This window comes from Lagopus muta, chromosome 1 (genome assembly GCF_023343835.1).
Source record: "Lagopus muta isolate bLagMut1 chromosome 1, bLagMut1 primary, whole genome shotgun sequence".
Classification (NCBI taxonomy): domain Eukaryota; kingdom Metazoa; phylum Chordata; class Aves; order Galliformes; family Phasianidae; genus Lagopus; species Lagopus muta.
The window spans coordinates 51,331,612-51,358,017 of NC_064433.1; the positions used below are offsets into that span (position 1 = coordinate 51,331,612).

At 41.3% G+C, this 26,406-nt stretch overlaps 1 protein-coding gene across 1 annotated transcript; it reads right to left on the minus strand.

Annotated features, from left to right (window-relative positions):
- Nucleotides 1–79: 79 nt before the first annotated feature.
- On the minus strand, nucleotides 80–14,412 carry HMGXB4 (HMG-box containing 4). The gene is made up of 11 exons (XM_048946017.1): nucleotides 14,202–14,412; nucleotides 11,921–12,026; nucleotides 11,219–11,322; nucleotides 9,805–9,880; nucleotides 7,644–8,827; nucleotides 6,479–6,560; nucleotides 5,954–6,018; nucleotides 5,567–5,672; nucleotides 4,928–5,097; nucleotides 3,844–3,966; nucleotides 80–1,864 (listed from the first exon to the last, which is right to left on the minus strand). Exons 2-11 carry the CDS (start codon nucleotides 11,949–11,951, stop codon nucleotides 1,820–1,822), a joined length of 1,986 nt encoding a protein of 661 aa, XP_048801974.1. The 5' UTR covers nucleotides 11,952–12,026; nucleotides 14,202–14,412; the 3' UTR covers nucleotides 80–1,819.
- Nucleotides 14,413–26,406: the final 11,994 nt, after the last annotated feature.

The following is a 26,406-nucleotide window of genomic DNA, read 5'->3' on the forward strand; positions in this document are numbered from 1 at the left end:
TCCGCCCGGCGCCAGCGCGGGGCTGAAGGACGCGGCCGGTAGTAATGTGCGCCGCAAATGGATGAGAGCACTCCAAGCGTTAAAAAAGAAATTATATTGTCAGGACAGTACAAAAAGGTTGGTGTTGTAAGGGCGTCTGGATCAAACGGCAAGGAAATAACAAAAATATAAAAACTGCTAAGTCTTGCCAAAGTTTTCCCTCTAGTACCAAATACCACAAGATACAGATTATACAAAGTGTACAAATTTTAAATACAAATACAATACAGCGGGGTTGGGTGCAGTTTGTCGCTCTCCAGGAGGTTTCCGTTGTAGAGAAGACAAAGCTGAAGAGGATCCCTCTGTCCCTTTGCGTTAAAATGTGTCTGCCTGGGTCGGAGGCTCAGGTCAAGAACACAGATGTGAGAGTCAGAGCACCTGGCTATGAGGCTGGAGGTGCTGGAGGAAAACTCAGCTTCGCAAGCCAGCCTGTTTCTGCAAATGCTCACAGTTTTCCCCACGTGCTGCCGATCCGTAGTGCTGCACACACAGCTGATTCCTGCAGGAAGAGCGGTGAGGTGAACCTGATCCCACTGCTTGTGGAGGGAGGGATTTCTGCTCTTAAATTATGTATATATACATATATATATGTACACAGTAATGTACAGGATAAATTAAAATCTGTTAGATATCGGTAAAAGTTAAATACATATGATATGAACACCACGTAAACACATATAGACACACAAAAGCCTATATGAAAATCAGGTGCTTTCCTACAGCTCTTCTAGAGGAGCGGAAAGCCAAACACTGAGCAAGTGGCAGGAAAGGGGGACCAGTCCTGTCAACACACACGTGCCTTGGTCAGCTGTAACTGCTTCTAACTGGCAATCAGCCACCATCCCACAGCAGCACCGTGGCTCTTTCAACGCTGCTGGTGAAAGAGAGGGGGGTCAGCAGTCTCAGAAATCAAAGTTTTCAATCAATTATTTTCCCATTTGCTATCGCTCTCCATCAAAGCAGGCTGACCACGCCCTGAAAAAATCAGCAGAAAGTTCGTTCTCTGAAGCCAAGAAAGTCTGTTGATACATCAAACTAGGGATGACTTAGGTGCATGTCCACAAGAAAAGATTAAATTGTTATCTTCAACTTCATTTCAAATGCCAGCTACCAGACCGGTGAGCTGACACTGACAACTTTCAGCTATTTACTGACTGAAGAGCGGGCTCAGAAGATGTGATCAAGAGTCAAAGCTCTCTGTATCCTTGCTCAGCTATCCAGCTTTCCCCTCAAGCAGATTTTAAACTCAAGAACAGAAATGGGGCTGGTGATGAGTTCAGTTCCATTCCTTGATCCAAAATATTCTACCATCTCTACCGGCTCACAGAATACTCGTAAAGGGTTTAACCAAACCATCCAACCCCTGCTTCTAAAGTAAGTTCAGCTAGAGAAAGCTCCATCTTCAAGGATGGAGATTCAACAACCTCTCTGGGCTACCTGTTTCAATGACTGCTCTCACAGTTACATGTTTTTCCTTACATCCAAAAGTACGTTCTCTGGCTGCTTCCCCCATTAAAGGATCTGTATTTAAGGCTAATATCTCAAAATCTTTCTGAATTCTTTTTACAAATATTTCCATATCGGATCACATTTCATCCACCAAGAGATTATGGTTCTCTCAGCTTCACAACTTTTCATAAAATACAATCCTATGCATGTAATGTACATATATAAAACTTCAAAAACACTACATGTGGAGCCCCTGGAGAGTGCCGGTGTAACGCACGTGCACACAGGTCAGTGCACGCAGAAGTTGAGTAAATCCCAGGATCCTTTCCCATCAAAGTCCAGGCATGATGTAAGCGATGTTGTCTAGTGTGTTTGACTGGGAAAAAAAACACAACATTTTAATGTCCAGCAGTGACTCAAAATCCCCAAAATGACACAGATGAGGGTACTAAGCACATTCATTTGTCTTACAAGTCACCGTATCAAGAGACAACCAAAGTGATAAATCATCACTAGCCTACCACTGCCTTATTACTGGCTTACTGTCACATATTTGAAAACTTAGAACTAAGCACAAAGGTAGCCTTAGTAGTTGGAAGCACTTGGCAACAAAATGCTTGTGGCTTTCCTCGAGTGATTTTTTCCTGAAGAACCTTATGCTCTACCTTTCAAGTTGAAACAAACCACACTGGCTACATCACATCAACCACATGGAAGATGTGGTGAAGTACTTAAGTGATCAAAGTTGTACAATGTGAAAAAAACAAGCAAAAAACCCCCACCAAAAATCCCTGCCATTATACTCACAAATCCTTTAAGACATTCTGCAGTGTATAGGAGAAAAAACACCTACTAGCAGGGTGTCAGAAGGGAAAAAGAAGTGTCCCTCCAGTCTTCCCTGCAAATTTAATAGAATTCTGAGATTGAGTCCTTTTTTTACACATCCAAAAACAACACCAATCACTATATTATCTGTATGTTCTTCAAATGTAGTATTTCAGTAACCTCAGATCTATGGTTAGGTGGCTGAAGGCCCTAAGAACAATTGCCTTTTAATTGCTGAAGACAGAGAACTGGATCTGTACCAAGGGTGATTCTAAAATTCAACAATGCCACCTACTGACCGAAAAGATAAACTGCATACTACATGCACCATGACCACAATTTTACTCCTCTTCAGATACCACTCTCTTTACATACCTGACAGTAAAAATCCGAATAATTTCTTTCTTATCAAGTTTGAATACCAGCTTTCCGAAGTGACAGATCAGTGCCTTAATCTACCTGCAGCATCATTGCCCTTTGTAACAACAAAGTGATCACGTTTCCAAGATACGAGCCATTAGTCACGTGAAAAACGGGTGTAACGTTCTAAATTGGCAAGCAAGGAGAAAAGAATTGGATGTTTTTCCATGGCTTATGATGGGAACACCCCGTTGACTCAGCTTCTGCATAGACAGCCAGTTTGTAGGAGCTCACAGCCTAAGCTCTCAGATCTGTTCTTGTTGTTAACAGTTTCATAAAATGAATCACTGATTGGGCTGTCCCGTCAGAACATGCTAATTCACATCCCATTTTTGTTATTCTCTTGTCCAGATTCCAGATATTATTCCAGTCTCTCAGCTTTTGCAGACTACAAACTTATTTTTCATATTTGCTCTACTTTATCACTTATTCATGTCTCCTGCTGGAGGTACAGCTTCTGATTCAGTTTATAGTGCTGCCATCTTCATCTGTGTCCACACCGTGCCACAGTGAGGTCACAAGCTGTTGCTAAATCAGGGCTCAGTTGCAATTGTAATATGGAAAAGTTGCTACCCAGCTTCTTCAAACAGAAACTATTTTCCTTTCCTTGGATAAGGAAACAGCTACATGTGAGAGGCCCTACTCAGTCACATAAGGAATCTTAATGGAGATCACGTTATTTTCTACGTTGCCAACTCAAAAGGGGATGTATGAATAATACAAAGCAGCTGGAAGATGCTTTTTATATTTTTAAGGAAAATTAGAGCTTTCAAAAATAATTGTTATGTGTACAGGTGCTTTTATTTGATTTAGATAGATTGATTCAGCCATTAAAACAGAACCTATATGCACTGCAAACAAAGGAACAAATATGAGGTCAGTTCCCAGTGGGAAAAAAAAAAAAGAACAATGCAATGTTGTACAATACCCTGCAACACTGACACCTCAAAGAATTTCAAGAGATATCCCCCACTAAAAATGCTTGACCAATAAAACTTTCTTATTGCACTGGAATTTTAATTGCATTCCAGGATTGATTCATCAGAAAAGTGTAGCTGGTCTCTACTGAAATTAACAGGGCTAGAATGGAAATAACCACAAGAAACTTACCAAAACATGCTTAGGGCAGCCATTCAACTCAGGTAGTTGTGTAGTCAGACATGCTAACGGCCCCAAAGCACAGAGGATAGAATCCAGAAGTACTGACAAACTTCCTGAAACAGCCACCATTCCCTGGAAGTAAGGAAAGAAAAACTGGATAGGGGCAAATAGCGGAAATTGTGGATCCTTCACAACTATGTTGATTCTCATTCACACAATCTTCATTACTGAGCTTCCCTAGTTCACTTCCATTATTTACATGCCTACAAAACGATGCAAAGCACTTCACAGAGAGTCTGTTAGCTCAGAAAAAGAAAAAAAAATATCAAGAATTCAATAGGCAACATTCTGATGTAGGAACAGCAGAAAATGTTAGAAAGTTGTCAGTTTTGTGTACAATTTTAGTTCCACAGTTTACGCCACATAATTTCCTTTCCATTTTGTACCTTCTACTATATTAGCTAGAGGCAATAATGTTTTATTATTGAAGCCCAAAGAAATGGTAAGTCTGTAAAAATGCTTTAGTTATCAATATACTTTCAAAAAGGGAATGTGTTTGCATGCAATTTTGTAAAGGGATTGATTTTTACTCCATTTGTTCTTCTGAAGAATAACCTCAATGAGGTTGTAACAGAAACAAAATGCAGTAACATCTATCTTATTGCTGTTAAAACAAAAAAACATAGTGAGATGACCTTGATAGCCATAAAATTCACTGATATTTGTTATTTTAGCCAAATATGTCCTCTGCTTACAAGCTAGGCTGAGTTCTAAACCTGTGTGTTTCTGTGTCTGTGTGTGTGTGTGTGTGTGTGTGTGCAGGTATGCAGACAATTACTATCATCTAACATTAGGAAACCACTGGAAAATATGACATCTCCTACATTAGCATATAAGCTGAAATTATAGTAGTGGCTAATGAAAGCACTGGGAGCATGATACTAGGAGAAAACAACAGGGCATGCTAAAACATCTTGGTAAAGGCCTTCTCTGATGTTTTTTTTTTTCCCTTTCCTAAAGGCTTGAGACAAAAAGAATAATCTCTCCAGTCCTATGTATGATGGTGTGACATCACTGTTGGGGACAAACTCACCTCTGTTTCCTGCAGTCTGTGTCCAATGAGGCTCAGAGATTCACCCAGCAACTGCAAGTGTGCAGCTACATCTATAGGTTCAGTCTCAGGGGCTTTGGCTGGTGAGGAAGGCAACACTACAGTGCTGGTGGGAGATTTCTTATGAGGGGAAATGGCTCCTGGTGGAGAAGCTGGAAACACAGGAATTAAAATTCTGTATTATCTACTTTGACTCTTTTACTTAGAAGCCTATTTACTTCCTGAAGATCAAATATCAAAGGTATTAGATGTTTAATAGTTATGTGGACCTTTGGAGAACAGAGCCTGCCTTCACTGCCACGCAAAGCAAGTACCTCAGCTGAGTGTGATTTGATAGTTTTGGGAGATGAGGTAAACGGAGATGCCAAAGCAAGAACAACCCTTTTTCATATTGCAGCAAGATATTCCCACTAGAACTTCCCTGAGTTCTTCATGTTTCAATTCCTGAATTGCTAAAACCAATACCATTCTACTAACTAGACTTCTTGAAAAGTGCTGATATCATTCTTGCTCTTGAAGAAACACTGTTGTTGAGTGACATGATGAGTTAAATGTAAAGACACCACCTTCCCCACTCCAAAATAAACCCAACAAGTAGAGCAAATAAAGTGTGGCAATTACCTTTTATTTTTGGAGCCCCATCTGAAGATGATGCCTTTCTCTTCACAGTGGTGGCCTCTGCTTTATTTTGCTTGTGTTGCAGATACTGAGCTTTTTGTTTCCAGATCTGCAGTTACCATGGCATAAAAACAGATTGACAATGTTCGATAATTAGTTTACCTGATGCCAAGACCTCAGGGTAGAATAACATTACGTAGCCAACTGGTGAAGCAATGCCACGAGAAGTAAATGGATGCTTTTATGAGCACACAGGCAAAATCATCAATTTTCCCACAGTTTGGGGACAGAGGTAACATTTTAAGGTATTGAGCAATAACACCGCTGTGTTCTGACCTAAGCACCTAGTTTACAACAATCATTTCACAGAAACATCTCACATGCACTTACCAGTTTATCCTTGTCAGGTAGCTGCTTCCAAACTTCTGCCAGCTTTTTACTAAGGTCTCCGAAATCTGTTAGGAGGAAAAATAGAAACGCTCAAAATAGATTAAAGGATAAAATCATGGTAAGGATACAGGGAATTTATGTGAATTTCAACAGTGTGAAAAACTGGCCTATGCACACACATTTAGAAAGTAATCCCTTTTCCACACTAATGGGTCTAAAAATGATTTCTGTTGTGCATTTCCTTACTGCCAGTGACTCAGGAAATACAAGATCACACATGAGTATGCAGAAAAATAACACAAAGAAAACAACTCTTAAAGTAAATGAAAGAAAAGAGTAGGAAATTTCTTCATCCAGATTCACAGCTTGGTTAAAATACAACGAAGCGAATCATAAAATCAATTTCTGTCCTTTTTACTGCCTCAAAAAATCAGAGGTTAGTATGAAAGAGAAGGTATGTCCTGCTAATTAATTAGACCGATGTATAATGAAGAGAAGAGAAGAGAAGCTACGCTTTTCTCTCACCTATCCCAGGGTGCTCAGACACAATATTGGTACGATATTCCTTACAGAACACTTGATAGGCAGACATGTTTTTCTTCTTTGGCTGGACGGAAGAAAAAAGGAAACAAAGGTTTTTAGTTATAAAAAGACATACTCAACTTTATTAATAATTTGACATTTATCAAAGACTTAAAGAAAGACACAGTGATTGGATAAGGAAGATAAAATAGCCACGTTTTACATGTTGTGGCCAAATTTAGCAGTTTTGAAAGCAATAGGAACTGGCCAGAATCAGTTTTAATGGAAGACTTGTTCTGCAACAACTATTGATGCATCACATTCCTAAGTCAAAATTGTTGCTATTCTAAATCCAGGAGCAACAAATAACTGTAAACATATCTCAGTTTTACAATTGAAAAAAACCCACAACTGTCCCACTGTACCAACGTGGATCTGTCGAAGCAGTTCAGTTTTTGTTCAATTTCAATGTTCATGTTTTGTTCCTTCTAAATGATTCTTACTAATTACTTCATACTTTCAGGAAAATTGTCTGTGCAAGTACACTGATAACAGATGCATAAGCAGTTGTCAGGCTCTGATCAAAGGAAAGTTTGCACATAAAGCAGAATAGCTGAGTAAATTTGGGCTATGTCTGCCCATTTGTTGACACAAAGCAACATTTGTCTGTGCGGATGTACAGAAATTTCTTCTCCCTGTCTATCCATATATATACATTGAAAATTATTCTGACTGGAAATCTTAGACATACTCCAATAAATGGATAAATAACTTCAGTATTTGAGCTTACAACTTAGTTCCTTCCTATAGGAACTGTCATGATGGACTACATGACAGCCAGAACAGCTCAGAATTCTACTGGTAATAGCTAGAACCAGCTACCTTAACAAATGATGCAGTGGTAACATAACCTGTACCAAGTATATAAAATATAACATTTTCAGAGGAACTATGTTGGCTAAAGACTGCCTATGTCACAAAACAAAGAAACAATAATTAATACTCCTTCTGCTAAAAGCTTGGAACACAGTAGTGGAAACATTTCCACCAAATATGCTGTGATGTCAATGCTGAAATTACTCAATCTTCAATTTAACACGTCCTTGTAACAATGTGTAATTTAACAATACCCAACACCCAATTTATAGTTCCCCTAGTTTTTCCTTACTTTTTCTCTTTCTCTGTCCCTTTCTTTTTCTCTTTCCTTTTCTTTTTCCTTTTCTCTTTCCTTTTCTTTTTCTCTTTCTCTTTCCTTTTCTTTTTCTTTTTCTCTTTCTTTTTCTTTTTCTCTTTCTTTATCTCTTTCCTTTTCTTTTTCTCTTTCCTTTTCTTTTTCTCTTTCCTTTTCTTTTTCTCTTTCTTTTTCTTTTTCTCTTTCCTTTTCTCTATCCTTCTCTTTTTCTCTTTCCTTCTCCTTTTCTCTTTCCTTTTCTTTTTCCCACTTCTCAGTTCTTTCCTTCTCCTTTTCTTCCCTTTTCCTCCTCTTCTCAATTTGTCCATCTGAGTGAAAAACAGTAGGATGAGGTGGAGGAAGAACATAGGGAGCGCTGGGAGGAGGAGGTGGTGATACTGTTATTTCTGTTACTGCCACAGAAGAGTGCCCTGAACTCTTCTTAGACTTAGAGTGCCTCTTCTCTCTGTGCCTCTCCTTGTCTTTTTTTTTCTTACTTTTTTTTGATTTCTTTTTCTTCTTGATTTCCCGGTAGGAGTCATCTATCACTAGCTCACCGGCCTCCAATTCCCCACCAGAAGAGGATCCCGATTCTGGCTGTGCCTCCATACCTGAAATCTCATACTCACTCCCATGGCCTTCTGAAAAAACAGATGTCTCACTACCAAAAGTCTCAGAAGGGGGATGTGAGTCTGGAGGTTTGTGCTTCTTCCGAGATGACTTCAGGAAGCTGTGCAGTTCGTGACCCAGATGGAATGACCCTTGCTCATCTCGAGATGATTTCTTTGAGGACTTTCTTGAGAAAGAATCATCATCTGTTGCACTGCTTTTCTCTTTTGGTGAAAGGATAAGTTTCATCTTCAAGCCATCAGGCTCACGAAGAGTAAGTGTCTCTGTGTTCACATAAAGAGGTTTCATTTTTTTAGTTTTGTGGAAGCTGCTGTCGTCCACGGAGTGCTCTGCACTGCTCCCACTCATCTTCTTCTTGTGGTGCTCCTTTCTGCTTTCAGAATGTCCAGAGGAAGAATAAGATGATTTTTCAGAGGTCTTCTTTGAAGACTTAGAGCTTGTGGACAAAGGTGTGGCGATAGCCTTGAGTAGATCCATGTTTTTGTCAGTGGAGGATGGGCTAGAAACTGCTTTTTTTTTCTTCTTTGATGGTAGATCCAAAGATGAAAGACCTGAAAAAGGTCAAGAGAGCTGCTCATCAAGACAATTCTCTTAAAGATGGCATTACACAAACCAAAAGTGAAGTGGGAATCCTGCAATACTTATTACAGCTAAGTGATTTTCATCTTGGCTGAAGGAGGTCTCTGAAACTTGCAGTCAGCTCAGTGTGTCCTTACAGAAAACAATTCAGGAGCTGTAACACCAGAGCTGGTCAATCTATTTAATGAAGAAGGACAGAACGGGAAAGTTCTTGCATTTCAACAAAGTTTGTATTCTAACACGAACCAGCATATTTTGATAAAAATATACCTTACTAAGCCTGAAATATTACAAGCTTATAACACTACTTTTAGCCCTGGAGGGACCAATGAACTGATAGCATAAGCTTTTTCATTCTGAAAATAGATTTTTTACTAATTTCAGCTTGCAAAGATATTCCAAAGACTTGGCGTTCTTTTCGCATTGGGACAAAAATAAATCTTCAGCCAGTTAAGCTCTTATGAACAGGATTGTCATTTTCTGGGCAGCTTTTTCATTGTGAGAATAACGCTTCTGTATACAAGCTGAACCAAAAAGTAATCATATTGTATTCCGACACATCCTATTTTTATTAATTCAGATAATTAATTAGTATTATTTGCTAGTAAGACTGCAGCTTGTAATACAATAGGGAAAAAAAAGAATGCAAATGCCAAAAAGGAAGGTATGAGTTAGAAAACTACAACTTGACAGTGAACAGACGAGTGGAAGATCTCTGCTCCAACAACAGCAACTTGTTAAGCTAAACTCTGAAAACATCATGTACTGATCTTTAGCTTTTGGTGCAGCAGAAACCCAATCAGTCAGGTGTCTGACTACTTGGCCTAAGCCCAGTTGGTGTACTTTTCCCCCTGATAAAGCTCTAATTGCAGCATTTGATGCCATTGGTTTAACAGCATACTTTCCTCCAAGTTCATTATCTGCTTCCCCTGTCTGATTGCTGTCTTACCCCTGGAGCAGAACTCATCGGAGGAATGCTTCCTCTTCTTTTTGTGATGTTCTGTCCCCGAAAAGACCTCACTGTCCTAGAATAATAATAATAATAACAAAAAAAAGCTGACAAATGAGATGGAAATAACATGAGATTCACATGGACTGCCAACAGAGATAATTTGTGGAAGGTATCAAGAGATACTAGTACTACTATAATGCCAAGCAAGCCTATGTATGAATCAGTACTCTTATTATAGGTGCTAAATCAGCAAAGAAAACATAGTATGTCACCAGGAATCCATAGTGTAGGTTTAAGGTAGAAGGCAAAAAGCATAGTACAGATACACGAGGGAACAAAAAAATGCAGTTTTAGAATAGGCTTCAGCATACCAGACAACTAAGAGGCATCAAGCTTTCTTTGGAAACTGCAATACAGTAGGACCATAAGGAAGCTGAAATACAAATCTCTATAGGGATCCCTCCTTCAGTGAAAGAATTAATACACAGGAATACTTGAAAAAGTACACTTGAGAAGAAACAGACAATGAAAGACAGCACTTGGACATCAGCTGATGAGTTGGTAAAAGACATCCACTTCTTAATCAAGCTGAGAAATAACTAAGTGTGCACAGGCTGTCAAGCCTTAAAAATGAAAGTGAGCAGCGCATATTTAATATAGTGAAGAAGATAAAAGAAGTGAAAGAAGGCACAGAGAGGTGACAATCAAAATGATGGGCCAGAAAATGGACCTTGGTAGCTCATGTAAGCCAATTATAATCTCTTTACCAATTTATGGTCTGAAAATGAAGTTCCTCTATAGCATTTCAAATATGTGGCAGAAGATTTTCATTTTTAAACTAGATCTTCTTTTCCAGAATTGAAAATTTTAAAAACAATTGCAAGTAGCCACCTTTGAGCTAACAGCAGAATCTAAGAGCAGAGCTCCAAGAGGAAAGTTTTAAAGAAACTTAAGCTGTTGCTTCATGATTTCAGAGTTAAGACCCCAGGGAAACAGGGCAAATTTATACCTCTCAAGAGCTATAATTTCAGGCTGTCTGCAACAGCCACGAGTTCACATTTTATTCATACTTTGCTGCCTTTTTATGCAACTATACATTCTAAAAATATTACTTTTTATGTAAAAAGTCATTCAGACTATCTCAGTATTTGCAGGCTGTACATCAAGTCTAGGAAAAAATACTACTGCCCTATTTTCTGAGGCAAAGAAATCATAATCAGTTTTAACTGGGACTGACCCCCTCCATTTACCCAGCGAAGCTACCGAACAATTCAGGACACAATTAACAGCTCTTGCTTTCTTCTACAGGAATTTTTCTATATAAAAGGACTTTTAAGCAACCCATCCCATCTTGTCTCAAGCTTTATACACTTTATTACACCTTCAAAGTTTTCTCTGCAGGCTTTCTGACCTGAGCTGTTATCCTCTCCTCCTCTTGCACGACATCCTTGTAATATCGCTTTTTCTCTCGATGTGCTCTGATGTCATCAGCACTTCGGTCACTCTCTAGGAATTCTAAGATGAATGTGAAACAAGAAAAGTAAGAAAAATGAGATACCATGTCAAGAGGCAACAGACACATGGACTACATACAAAATAAGACAGCACTGAACGTTGGCACACAATGATGCACAAAACCCAGCAAGCACTAGAGACTAAAAGATAATATTCTGTACTTTCTGACACGGGACAGGGTTCAGTGCTCCAATATAACCTGCTATAACACAGGTTCTCAAGATTTGATTTCTAATCCTTTTAGATTTCTTTCTGAAGGTAACTGAACTTAAAAACGTTGCCGTGACTAACCATACCCCTGGCCTCCCGTTTCATTGACCTGGCTGGGAGGAGAAAGGCTGCAGTGGCAGAGTTCCCAATTGTGGTGTTTGCTCTATGAAATACCACCCGTTTCTCTAATCCCATTACTTTTCATCTGGAAGTCAAGGGCTTGGGATCCTGCAAAAACTAGTCCAGATAAAATTGAAAGGTTAATACCCTTCAATGATCCACAGGAGACTAACTTCCTTTTCCACTCTCTGACTCTGTGACCCGGTGAGGGCTGCAGAGTGTACCCTTTTTCTTGGCTACTCCCTCTGAGATTATGAAGCAGTCATACCTTCTTTCTTCTTGGAGTCATCATAAGCCATGGTGGTCCTGCAGAAGCCTGAGAATATGTTGCCACGTCTGGGCTCCTTCCCCTGTTCCCATCTACAGGAAAAGTTCTGAGAAACAGAGAATGAAAATAACCCTCCCATCAGGAAGAACCACAACGTAAAATGAGAAATAACACCCGAACAAAATGAAGATTCTCTGGAAGACAGTGGGAAAGTCTTCTTCCTCATCCATCCTTCAGATGTGATGGAATTTTTTTTTTTTAAATTAAGAAGGAGATTTTTTTGTTGTTTGTTATTTTAAAAATGTAGCAGGACCACTTCTTCCTTGTAAAATCTCCAGGTCACTTATGTAATTTATCCACAGAAATGGAAAGTGGGGAGAATATAGCTGTTTGATTTTTGTCACAAATGAAATTGTACCTGAACTTGTATTAAAGACATGTTTTGGCAGAAACCACTGTAGCAAAGAGTGAGACAGTTAAAGAGAAATAACGAATTCTTGAACTTCAGATGAAGCAAAGGAAAAGACAGGCATGCATCATTGTGCTTTATAAGGATTGTTTCAAATCCTCTGAGCTTAAGGGTTTCACATTTTGTAGTGAAGGTGTACATCTTGCTGATGAGTTTCCTGACACTACCACTGCAGCCATTCTGAATGCCAGCCATGGGAAAGGAAACAGTGGAAAGTGCTCTTTTTTACTAGCACTTCTGCAGCACCCTTCCCCTGGCAGCTTCCAAATCTCAGGTCTCTTCTGAGTTATTCTATTCTACAGCTGCTAGCATACAGAAGAACAGCACCACTGCGCAATAGCTGCACTTCAGTTCTCTAAGAAAACTGATTTTGTTCTTCAAAAGTGAGGTAAGCAAATGGCTTAACATGAAAAGATTACCTCTTTTCATAAGAGATTAAACCAATTGCACTTAAATGATTTTTTAATGTTGTTTGTGTGCGAATGCTCAGCCATAAAGATGATGCAGTTTGCCCTTTCTAGCTGTCACAGGCATGGAGCCACATTTAAGTTACTTCGAGATCAGTGAACTTGCACTACATCTTTGTGTATACATTGAGTTAATAAACAAATGGCTGGAGGGTACAAAGTATTCATCTGATTGTGGTTACTTATGTGAAAGAACAAAGTTGCAACTATTTCAAGCTAAGGGTTACACAGGTGTTTCTGTTAAAGTTTGTGAGAATTCAAGAGAACACAAGTTCTGGGAAACCACCCAACTCAAGATGTTTCCAGTCACCATTCTGACCACCAGACATTGTTGTTAGTAAACACCGCAATTTGTAGGCAGAATTTGTGCACGCACCCAACAGCTTCACAAGCATCTTGCCATTATGAGATCTGACAATCTTAAAGGAGATCTTGAAAAGACCTGATGCTCAGCTCTTCGTAGTCTGATGGACTTCAGCAGGAGCACACACAATACTGAAGCACTGTGCTCAGGGCCTATCCTTAAATATCGAGGATGGTCAGGTCCTGGAACAGGCTCCTCATGGCAGTGGTCATGGACTCAAGCTGTCTGAGTTCAAGGAGTGTTCACACAATGCTCTCAGACACAGGGTCTGATTTTGGGTGGTCCAGTACAGAGCCAGAAGCTGGACTCAATGATCCTTGTGGGTGCCTTCCAACTAGGGATGTTTGGTGATAAATACTGCTCAGCAAACCAAAGCTGATGACAGTCATTCATGAAGAGATGACTTGGAAAATATGTGGGCAACACTCTTAGTCACAGAGATTGAGTTTTGGGTGGTACAGTGTGGAGCCAGGGGTTGGACTCTACAGTCCTTACGGATCCCTCTGTAACACTATGGTAGCTGTAGGCACAGCTTCCAATCTCTTTTTGAAGCTTAGGCAAGCAGCCTGTCAGCTATATTTGCTGGTAGATAACACCTAAAGGAACACACGATCTAGACCCTGCACATAAAGAACATAGCCTGAACTTGTCTTGCACTACAACTGCCATTCGGTTCCACTGCTCCGGCACTGAGGAAGCACTGGGAGCAGCGCTCTTCCCACGCTCCCGTTCCCTCACACCCACGGCTGCAGAACCGAGGCCCTGCGTGCTCTCCCGGGGGGCTGATGCGTTTCTGTCCTCCCGGGTGGGACCGGCTCCCTCGCTTCACTTCCCGCCACCACTCCCAGAGCCTGACGCGAGCCCAGGTCCGCCGACGCCCCACATCCCGGGCTCAGGCACGAGCCCCGGCCCCGCCGCCTCCGTTTGAAGCGGGCTCAGCCGCCCCGCTCGCTCCCGCCCGCCGCTCGCTCGTTCTCTCACCCGAGCGGGCCCCGGCCTCACTCCAGCCCGCGGCTCCGCCCCTGCAGCAGGCCTGGGCGTGCCTCCGTGGCGGCGAGCGCTGTCGGCCTGCGGTGCCGAACGGAGGGAGGGGAAGGTAGGAGGCGCGCGGCCGCCTCACTCCGCGCCGCCGCTTCGCGCCGCGATGCCTCCCGCCACCGCCATCTTGGAGAAGGAGACAAGGGACTGCCGCCCGGCGCCAAGGGCGGCCAGCCGAGCGCCGAGCGCCTGTAACGAGGAGTGGGGGCGGGGCAGGAGGCGGTGAGCGGGAATGCCGAGAGCATCGATGGGCGGGCTGGCGGGAAGAGTCGTGCTCCAAAGCCTAGAGCGGAATATGGAGTCATACGGGCAAAAGAAATCTAAGATCCGAGGTTCAATCGCCACCCCACCCCATCACGCCCACTGACCATGTCCTCAGTGCCACATCCACATGGTTCTGGAACACCTCCAGGGACAGTGATTCCACCACCTCCCTGGGCATCCTGTGCCACTGCAGCACCGCTCTTCCTGAGAAGTTTCTCCTGTTATCCACCCTGAACTTGTCCTGCAGCATCATGACACAGCTTCCCCTCTCACCATGGCTTTTTAATAGACAAGGCCTAGAGATGGCTCTGTATGCAGGGTAGGTTGGTTTTGGCTGGTTATGCTTACAGCAGTGGATCTATAGGAAAGAGTGAAATCCTGTTACTAAGCAGTTACAGAGGCAGCACTTGTGTGCAATTAGTCAGGCAATGACTGCTCTGTTTGCTCAAAGGTCCCTGTTCAACAAACCTCAGCTGACTCTTAGCTTAAATCCTATCATCTCTACTGACGTAGGACTCTTCCTTTTATTTAGATGCTCAGATACTCATATGACTGTCAGGGACCACTGCCAGTCACATGCTGCCTGCAGACCACAATTCCCAGCCATACGTGAAGGTAAACCTGTCCCATCACTGATGTGCTGCTTCCCCAGTGCTTACATATCTGCTTTCTGGTCTTGCTGATGGTTTTGTTACTTAAGGAATACAGAACACAATTTCTTCATTACAGTAGGGCTTAGAGGAATTAAAAAGGGAGAAGGGCCTATGTCTGTTACACTACATGAATGTATAGTGTGATCCGTATAACAGATGGTAATAAAGTTGCTCAACCACAATGCACAGCTCCACTATCTCTTAGGATAAATACAAGAGCTGTGCAGAGGTTGCCGTGCATGTACACATGCATGTCTGCTGCAGACAAAACTCTCTGAAAGTGCTCCTTGCTCTCCAACCCATAACCCAGTGGAAAAGTGCCTTTGCAGATTTATGGCCAGAACCTTACCAGAGGCTGAACTCACCATGCTGTGCTCTTTGCCATCTTGCTGGTGCTACAGACTTCATGGAAGCAGCAGGTAATGCCTGGAAGTGCTTGGACATGCCAGCCTAAAGGAAACAGCAGCAAGTCAGAATAAGACATTAGCATGGCTGGGAGAGGCTAGGTGCAGCCTAAAGGAACAGAGATTGCTTTGAAAATCAAACGCCTAAATTACCCTGGTATTTGATGATGACAAGTATTTGATAATGATAGCCAGTAAATGTGCAGGGAAGGTATGTTTAATATCCTGTACCATAAAATGAGAAAGGATTCAAGCTCCCCTACAGCTTAATGTTTTCAGCGCTGGATGGTTCAGAGGTATTAGAATGTGATGGTGATTGCTTGTGGAGGAGAGAGAATGAATTTGCAGATGAATTTGCAAAAATAAGCATATAGCAGGATACTTGCATATAAAGCTACTGAAGCACCAATCATTCAGATTTCCCTTGGTGAGACTTACTTATGTGCCCTTCCTCCCACAGAAAATAATAATAGTAGGAGTAGTAGTAATTGTAATAGTAATAGTAATAACAACAATAACAACATGTAGTCCTTCCTACTGCACTTCTCATCAGAGCAGAAATGTACAGAAAAGCTCATTTCAATCATTCCCATTTTTCTGAGCTAATACAAAGAACCAGCCAACACAAATCACTAGCATGTTCTGGCTGGTATTAAGCAATTCAGTCTTTCCCTGTACTAGAAAATCTAGAAATCCTTTCAGAGTGTACACCTGGACTATAAAGGTTGGGTGGGGAAATGTAGGATGCTTCAAATCCTTCACACTCAACAGAATTCCTTCCTTCCTTCCTTCCTTCCTTCCTTCCTTCCTTCCTTCCTTCCTTCCTTCCTTCCTTCCTTCCTTCCTTCCTTCCTTCCTTCCTTCCTTCCTTCCTTCCTTCCTTCCTTCCTTCCTTCCTTCCTTCCTTCCTTCCTTCCTTCCTTCCTTCCTTCCTTCCTTCCTTCCTTCCTTCCTTCCTTCCTTCCTTCCCTCCTTCCTTCCTTCCCTCCTTCCCTCCTTCCCTCCTTCCCTCCTTCCCTCCTTCCCTCCTTCCCTCCTTCCCTCCTTCCCTCCTTCCCTTCCTCCCTTCCTCCCTTCCTCCCTTCCTTCCTTCCTCCCTTCCTTTATTTTTGTATCCTTGAATTGAAAAGGTTGTAGTGAGGGAATCAGAAGAGCAGAGAGTCTGCATAGTTTTTAAGATCTGATGTGCAGCATTAGCCAATCTCAGAGTATTTTGAGAATATTCCTCATTGATTTTACTCGGAGCATCTTGCATTCTTTTGCCTGCATTCCAGGAAGACAAACTGCTAAAAGACTACTCAGTGTGTTCCCTCAGGTGTCTCCTTAGCAATGAGATGCATACTGACTGAAGAACTCTTACCAATACAAAGCATTTTGGGATGTGCATGTACTTGCTTATGCTTGATGTGAGATTAGTTCTGTGCTAGGGATTACTGCCCATTAAGCCACACAACTGAGTGGTCATGCTTTTCCCACATTATATCCACCATCTGTTCCTGTCTGTCTGCTGCCTATACTGAGGAGCAAGTTTCCAGATTCAATAGCCCTCTCTTTTTTTTGGTGCTTTTTTAGTACTTAGCCCAGTGACTCTCAAATGCAATGAATATCAAAAGAGTGAACAGTAAGATGAGCAGAAGCCCACAGCCACATTACATACAAAATTAAATGCAGCTCTCAGAGCTGTATGAACAATTATCAGTTCTTCATCATACTTTGAAACTCCAAAACCTTTTTTCAGTCCTGTCCCATTTTTCTGTAATTTTTTCCTAGATTCCAAGATGATTTGACATTGACTGGAATGAGACCTGGATTAAAACCCTGATCTCTGCCTTTCCATGAAAAGTCTGTTTTGCTTTGCACAGGCATTCTACTCTGTGCACATTACAACACCTGTATGTCACCAGCTATCAAACTGCCCTCTGAGAAATAAATGCATTTTAAAAGGTTATGGAAATTCTTATATATGAAGTGACTATAATGTTACAGTGGACTTCAGGTAAAATAAACACTGGGTGGCAATTACCCCAGCTGTATAATTTCCTTAGCCTGATATATAAAGAAAGCAATCAAGCACTATTTGAGCATAGGCTTGCTTCTCTAGAGATGCAAAAATTCAAAAGATTTGTCATCTGCGTTGTTTCAGTATCGGGGATTGACTTAAATTACTTCCCATTTATCTCCAGTTTCTGCAGGAAGCGTTCATTTCCCTACTTCTTCAGCTGGGAATATAGTCATTAACAAAGCCACAAGGGTGTGTGCAGTCATTTGTAACATCAGTACCACAGCCTGAATATCCCCTAGAGCCACAGCATCTGTCACAATGGACACTCACCTTCTCCTGCTGCTCCTATTCACATGCTGAGAGAGATGGAAAGGCAACATTCTCCTCCATCTGGTGGGGAAACAAACTATGCATTACAGCAGGAATAATGGATTCCAGACAGGAAGAGTGTGCTCTGGGCACCAAATCACATCAGTCACACTCAGATGTCTTACCAGCCATGCATTTGTGCAAACCCCAGTTGACAGCAGTGCAGAAATACCTCTTTAATGGCCACAGGCAACATGCTGAGGAGACCTGCAGTTGATGCCTGTTGGAGGGAAAGGCAACCCTATTCTCTTCAAATAATGTTGATGGGTCATGGCTATTTCTATGAAAGTAGGCTGCCTATTTGATTCTGCTTCCAGCTAGAGATGTTGCATTTGGAGATGAGAATTTTTGGGAAGAGCAGAAGTCTTCACTGCACCCTAAAAAAAAAAAAAAAAATAGCTACAAAGTCCTTGAAAGTTTTCAAGAAAAATGTGAATAGATCACTGAGGGACAAGATTTAATGAGCATGGTTGGGTGGTTGGACTAGATAATCTTAGTGGTCTTTTCCAACCTTAATGATTCTATGCTTCTACAAAAGTGGCAATGGAATGTGCAGAGGGAGACTGTCAACAGGATGATACTGCCCACACAGTTCTTGAATTGCCAACTGAACTAATGCAAATCCTATGGCTGTGGTGTGCCATCAGCTGCAGTGCTAATGCAAAGATGTGAGTAAGAGGCAAAGTGTGGAAAGGGCTCCAGACACCAAGCGTATTTTGGCATGGGAAAGGCAATAAGAGGACACATTGATCCAGGGACCAGGTGAAGAAAAACAAGTGCCCTGTCCATCCCTGTGCATTCCAGAATGGTACATGGGTGGAGAAGGAATGTTGTTGCAAGGCATTTCATATCTTGCAGCTGTTTACATAGCAGGTAATTTGCAATGCTTTCACCAAACTAAATAAAATGCTCTAGGTCATCCAAGGCTGTTTCTTGCTTTGTGGGCATGCTGTCATCCAATCCCCATTGTAAACTGATTGATCTTTATCTTAAAAGCAATCATGCCTCTTCCTCCTACAACCTCCACTGAAAGGATGTTCCAGAATGTCACTATTCTGATAGTAAGAAAGTGTCTTCTGAATACCAACCAAAGTGAATTCATGGTTGGCTTGCATCCTTTAGCTCCTATGCCAATATTTTCTTTTAGCTAATATAATCATTATCCCCTGTTGCTGTTTTTACTCTGATGCATTTATAGAGTCATCATACCTCCCCTCAGTTCTCATTTTGTTAGGCTAAACAAGGCATATTCCCCTCTGTTTCCTTGTAGCTGGTAGGCTCCTCACTCCTTTCTCCAAGCTGGCAGCTTTGTGCTGGTTTTGCTCCATGTTGAATCCTCCTCTGAAGCTCTCTCTGCTGAGAAGTCTCATCAAGGTCTCATGTAGTGCCTTGAATGCTTCCCTTTCTCTAGGGGAAATACCTCCCCCTTTTTATGAGAGCAGAAGATTGGAGTCCTTTCTTAAAACATTTGGGTACAACCTTCTGATCCTTCCTGTACCTCCAAACCCTATCCTCACAGGTTAATGAATTTTAAAAGTTAATGAATTTTAAAAGTTAATGAATTTTACAATAGCATTAATATATTAAGAGGTAAAATAAGCCTAAAGAGGACCACTTTGAAAACAATGATGGGTGTCTGGTTGCCTGTAAAGCATAATACGTTGTTAAAAGATCAGCAAGAGTCAATTTCTTTTTACTTTCCATTATAGTAAAAGGGAAATACAGCAGCAAGGAACATGCATAACTTATTCCTGGTGTTTCAGGGACAATGCTAGAGTCAGATCAGCCCAAGGTTTACCCTATGACTACAGCACAGTTATAGTGGAGAAGGGACTGTTTTTCAGGTTGGTAGTACTGTATGGGTATCACACTGTGTGGTGAGCCACTACCATGATGCCCATAGCATTGGGGTGCTGCTCATGAGGAGATGTGGAGCCAAACTTCCTCAGGCTTCATTTCTCCAACTTGCCCTAGTTGCTGCAGGGCTGTATGTCCTTTCTTCCTTCTTTCAAACTTTTTCTCCCTGTAATGCTGTTTCTGCTGAGGAAAAGAGAGAAAAAGTCAAGGTGCCAGACAGACATGCATCTGCATTCACTTGTAAAGAATCACACCTTTTCCTTTTTCGCTCCTGATTCATTTTCTTTGAACAACTGCAGTAATACCTACCAGCCTCCTTTGAGTGGAAAGAAATTACTAGTCATTTTGCTAAAAAACAGAAAAAAAGTCAATGATACCAGTCACTCGTATTCTTGTTTGGAGTCCAGCTTGATGTTTCTTTGTGTGTGTGTGATGAAGAAAGACTTGTGGACGCAAGGGAAGCCTTGCAACAGCATAGATTATGTTTCACATTTGGAGTCCAGTCTTTCACCATTGCCTGGTCTTTACCACTGTCCTTCCTGCCCTCTCTCCATCTCTTCTTAAACACCTCAAAAATCTCCTCGCTCAGAAATGCCTTATGAAGTCTGATGATCTGCAGCCTCTCACTGGCAGTGTGTGTCCTCTGAATCACCTCTGTAACAGAGCAAGAATTGCAACTGCTGCCATCGAACCAGACTGATGCATTAGTTTCACAAAAACAAGGCCACACATCCCACTAGATCTACATTTTTGTTACACTTTTAAAATGTTTTAATAAAAAATATTGAAGTAAGCTTTGTTACATACATACATTAACTATATTACATATTTTACAAGGGCTGCTCTGAAAGTATTGCCTCTTATTGATGCTGGTCCATGATATCAGAGGCAGATGTTGGTGGGATGGCAGTAGAGGCTGAACCTTTCCACCAGTATTCCATTACATGTTGTGTGCAACAGATGGCAGCAGAGAAGCAGTCTGACAAATTACTGTCTGATATGAAAGTGCAGATGAAGCAAAGGTGTGTCCTTGAAATCCTCCATGAAGCAAGAATGGCACCCACTGACATTCATTGACATTTGTGAACATTTATGGAGGCCAAACAGTGGATGTGTGCTCCGTGAGGTGGTGGATGGTGCGTTTCAGATGTAATAGTGACAGTGGATCACCTCCACTGGCGCAAATTTTTATGAACCCGCAGGCTCTTGTGCATCACTTGTAAAAATGCATGGCTCATGGTGTTGGCTATGCTGAAAAATAGTGTTTTGTAGCTGAGAATTTGCTTTATCAAATAGCGTTATTGTGCTTTTTGTAAAGAAATAGGAAGAATTACTTTTGGAGCAACCTATATATATGCAGCTTAAAATGTTTCTTTTGAAGTCAGTGTGGTCCATGCAAGCCAAAAGGTTGGACACCCAAGATATAGGTGAGTGCTGAATATGCATTTATGACATTTTACTTCTCTGCATGAAATGGAGAGCTACTTCTTTCAACCACGTCTGTAATTTTACTAGATTTCTCTTTACGTTGATACCAGTTTAAACTATCTTAAATAAAAGTAGATCAAAAGACTTGTTACATTCATGAATAGATCACAAGACAGAATCATATCTCTAAGAAAATGGGAGATGGTTATGCTGTTTATTACAGGGGGATGTTTATCTTAGTCATTTGGCTTGTGCAAGGGTACACATGATGGTAGAAAGATCCTGATTTGCTGCGACTTTCTGGAATCGTCATGGAGAAGAAAGAGAAAAGTCCTTGGCCTGAGTGTAAGTGTAGCTGAACAGAGACACAATGACTTTTTCTTTTTTTTTTTTTTTGGTGAGGTTGCACTAGTGTTCATTAATAAACTTACATCTTACTATCACATAAGCTGAAAAAAAATGTAACCTGTGGTTACGGGAGAACCTGATGGTATGGACCTGTGGCATTGCAAGGTGGCAGAATGGCAGAAGAAAACTGTTTGGGATGTTTGCAGTCTGGGCCATCACTGAGCTAATGCTTGGAAACATGAGGAGTGCAAGTCCTGTATAAAATTAGTTTTAACTGTAATTTCCATCAAGTAGACAAATCAACTATAAATATGAGCTTAAATTTTTTGTAGGGAGACAGGACTGGGCTGAAGTATAGGTAAAAGCATGGGTTAAACTTGAAATGAGAACATTTTCTATGTCACATCAGAAACCAGAATTTGGTATATGCCAAGATGAATAGAAACACAGAATCACTAAAGTTGGAAAAAGACCCCTGGGATCACCAAGTCCAACCATCATCCCATCCCCATCATGCCCACTAACCATGTCCCTCAGTACCAATGGAAGCTTCCTCAGCTCAGAGACCATTGCAACCATGAACAATATGTTGAAGTTTCCTCTTCTCTTCCATTCACTGTTATCCGGATGGAAGATGGGAGTTTTTAACATTGCCTGGGAATGCTGGTGCTGTGACAGTCTAGGAAGCAATTTTGACCAGCCTCCCAGGGATCCCCAAATCCTCACAAGCTGTACACTATACAGAGATATTAAAGCCCTCCCAGGAGGTGCTGGTCCCCTGTGAGCCGCACTGGCCCATCTAGCTCACAGTTGTTTTGTTGAGAAGCCTGCAGAAAGATTTGGTGTTTCATAACTTCAGTTTCATGTTGGGAGAGTCCAAAATAGGAAAAAAAACAAACCCCAAACATTGTTCATTTCTGTGGAGGGTATAACAGTCAGTGTACATAGAGAGAGAAAGATCGTATCGTTGTGTAACCCTGTCATAACTCATTCTCTTTTTAACATTACCAGCTGGTAAGACTGTTGAGTATTGGTGCAGTGCTTGGAGCTCAGAAAGAAAGGGATGTTTTATGGCGTTAAGTTCAATATGGCGGTTAAGTTCAATTCACGGTCTCAGGTAATGGAAGCTTTTACCACATCACTTGAGAGACCATTCTATTGTCTGCTGGATTTCATAAGCAGGGATTTTTCTTTTTTATTTAGTTGAGCTGCTTGCTTTTTCTGAAGAAATAAACGACCAAATAAAAAACAAATCTGAAAATCTCCCCCACTGAGTCTATTTCAGTTGTTGCTGTTTTTCTTCGCATTTTCCTCCTTGAAATGCATTAGTTTCCAGTTGAAAGAACCTGAAGAAAAGATGATTATTACCAAGAAATTTGCAAATTAGCACAGCTCAAAACACCCCCACAGCAGTATTCTAGTAAAATGAGTAAGGCTGGGCTAAAATCTCTACATATTTATTTGGATCATTCTATATTTGGACTTCAAAATCCTATTACTGGGAGGAAATTTAAGACGCTTTAGATACATTTATCCTGGAAATAGGACTGGTAAATTGTAAGATCTCATAGGCGGGAGGATGAGGACAGTGTCTAAGATCAAACAAGGAGAAAAGTAAAAGGCATTCTTCCTTTTCTATTAAGGGTATTTGCATATCTTCAGCACATTCAGCAGATGAATATTTTCTGCAGATGGACAATATTAGTGGTTAAAGAGAAGTAAAATGCACAAAGCATGGGATGTGGAGTATTGCAGTGCCATTACACAAATCGATGCTGTGCCTTCAGCAGAGGCTTTCAGTTCAATTTAGATCACCTCAGAAGGAAGAGGAGAGGGAGCCTACATGTGGAAAAAACACAGAAAGATTGAATCATTAGCAAAGGGTGGAAGATGAGGAGGGTGGAAGAGGCAGACTGCATGAAGTGCTGTGCAGAAGAGGTGACCACTAATTGCTTTCATTTATTTATTTAGTTAGTTACTTTGTGAGCATCTCTGTTTCTTGAAGGCCGGGATCTGAACAAAGCTCTAAACAACAGTGAAAGTTTTTATGTATCTGTTTATGAGGGTGGATAGTGATAGGACAAGGGGGAATGGTTTTAAATGGAGGCAGGGGAGATTTAGGTTAGAAGTTTTTCACACAGAGGGTGATGAAGCACTGGAACAGGTTGCCCACAGAGACTGTGGATGCCCCATCCCTGGAGGCATTCAAGGCCAGGCTGGATGTGGCTCTGGGCAGCCTGGTCTGCTGGTTGGCAACCCTGCACGTAGCAGGGGAGTTGAAACTAGATGATCATTGTGGTCCTTTTCAACCCCAGGCCATTCTATGATTCTATGATTCTATGATCCTATGATTCTATGATTCTATGTTAACTCTAGTGTAGTGACTGCAGTTTTAAGTGCGTTTTTATTTGAATACAGCCATTCTAGAAAGGAGGAAGCTACCACGTTCCAGAACAGAATTAAAATTTGGATGTTGAGAACTTGTCAAGAAATGCTTCCCTGGAGAAAAATGATCTCATAAATGTCAACTGCAGCATTTCTTAAATCTTCCTGTGAAGCAGTTGCTCCAGGCATTGCCATCAACAGTGTCTCAGCAATATCTTCTGCCCTCCTGTACACGGATCTACACAACATCGTGAAGTCATCTAGCACTGAGTTTTTCACCACATTCTACTCCTTACTGCAGCTAAGTTCACATTTTACTGACGTGCTATCTCACGGTGCTCGCTAGTGCTACCTGCCAAGATTTACAGCATCTTTCCTTAACCTCAAATAGCTGCAAAAGTCACCAGATGGCAGCAAAGTCATTTCTGGTCTGCTCTTTCCCGGTCACGGCTGCGTGCTCTGGGTGCTCTGTACAGCCACAGTTCCAAGTTTTGCAGAGCATACAAAGACATCTCTCCCTGCTGAGGAAATACCTTCCTCTTTCTCAAAAGGAGGTTTATGATCTCCATTTGATGCCTCCACGAAGGCTGGGTTTTAAGGGATGCTTTCCTATTTTTCTCCAGATTCCCTATTTTTCTTCAGAGTTGCTGCTATTTATAGCTTGCCAACACCAGCATATATACATTCTAATGGCTTTGTTCTTATGGTATGCTATAAGCTGCAAGTGGAATGTGAGGCAACTAACTTAGCTTCAGCTAAGGGTAGAGACTGTCGCCAGAACCAGGACAGGTTAAATGAGTGGGTCAGGGATGAAACTGGCTAACAGGAAACTTGTTAATGGTTTTGTTTACTAGTGCTCCATCATTGTGGTGATTTTTGCTCAGTAAAATGCCAAAAATATAATGCTGAGAGAAATATCCCAAAGAATTAAAGAAGACAGAATATATATACACACAGAGCAATCCTCAGGTTTCCCAAATCTGAAATATCCCATAAAAAGGAAAAATTCTCAGACTCTTTCCCATCTACAGCAATTAGACACTGAAGCTACATAGCAGCCTGATGGGTGGACAGGTAGGGAAGGGGATAGGACAGGAAAGCAGCTGGCTGGCAATGGCCGTGTCATTTTGCTTCCTTTCCCATGAAACCTCATTGAATGTGAGCAGTTTCCTGGTACAATCCAGATGTTAGCACTGGGTTCAGGAGAAAGTTTCTTCTGATAGCCAGAGTTTGGTCTTTCTGAGCCCAATAGCTCCTTACACATTTTCCAAAAGCTTAATTCTTATTCCCATAAGTGTCCTGATTACAATTCGTCAGTGGAAGGAATCCCACAAATTGGTGCTATTCCACTCATTTTTGGAGCCCTCTTTACACTGAGAGAGATGTAGAAAAACAGTAAGAGGAAAAGAAGAATAGAAAAATTTATTGCATTTGCACAGTCAGTTATTTACACATTTAGGGTTGCAAACATTCACTTCCTCTTTCTTGCTCCTACTTAACTTCAGCCATCCTGTCCTCGGGCTGAGATTGGAAATCTGAAATGGACTTAAAACAAAAGTACGTGCTCTGGCTTATTATGAGCATGTTTCAAGGGAAAAGTTGATTATACTTTTATTGGACTGAATGTATTCGGTTGCAGCAACTTTTATTTTTTTCCAAACAAAGTTTTGTTATTCAAACAAAAGGCTAAATATTATTCGCTATGCCAACATTTTCCTGTAGCTCACTTTTAAAATAGCCTTTAGGATTTACATGAGTAAATCAAACCTCAGGAAGAAGCTTGCAGGGGGAAAAAAAATCACTGCATTAGAGGCGATAAAATGAGAAATGAAAGAGATGAACATCAGTGCAAACTCATCAGCATCAGAATAAACTCAGAAATAGACATTCTACATTTCCATAATGCTGTCAGCTGCCACTACAGAGACAGGGATCTATTACCTCTGTTTATACTGCTGCTAACTTAATTTATAACAATTTATTCTATAAAAGTAGACAGTAATTTGACTGGTTGGGGGAAAAAAAAGCCTTCTGTGCTGAAAATAAAGATGATAATGCATATAATAGATTTCTAAAAGTAATTTGAATGGCCAGTTAAAACACAAGGTGAGTTAAATGTATTTTTAGTAAATCTCAGCACGAATTATCCAGTCTCATACACGTATTTGTGGATGGATCGATAAAGGGGGAACATGGCACACTTACTTAATGTGATTAGATGGGCTGAGGTTAGCGGACTGGCAGACTTCTTAATTTGGCATGGGAGGAGGAAGTGAGAGCAATGCCCTCAGGCTGAAATCAGGCACCTTTCCGTGATTGGCATTGTGAGAAAAGGATGTGATGCAGCTTGATTCAAATAAAATGAGCAACTCATGACACTTCTGTCTGGGTGGCAGAGAAGATGAGAAGCACCACAGCATTCAGCCTGAGGAGGAGTC

Coding starts and splice junctions, on each gene's coding strand:
- HMGXB4 (XM_048946017.1), bottom strand. CDS start 11,951: ATGGCTTATGATGACTCCAAGAAGAAAGAAG. Junction 11,323..11,920: donor TGACTCCAAGAAGAAAGAAG/GTATGACTGCTT, acceptor CATTCATCTTAG/AATTCCTAGAGAGTGACCGA. Junction 6,019..6,478: donor GTCTGAGCACCCTGGGATAG/GTGAGAGAAAAG, acceptor TCCTCCTAACAG/ATTTCGGAGACCTTAGTAAA.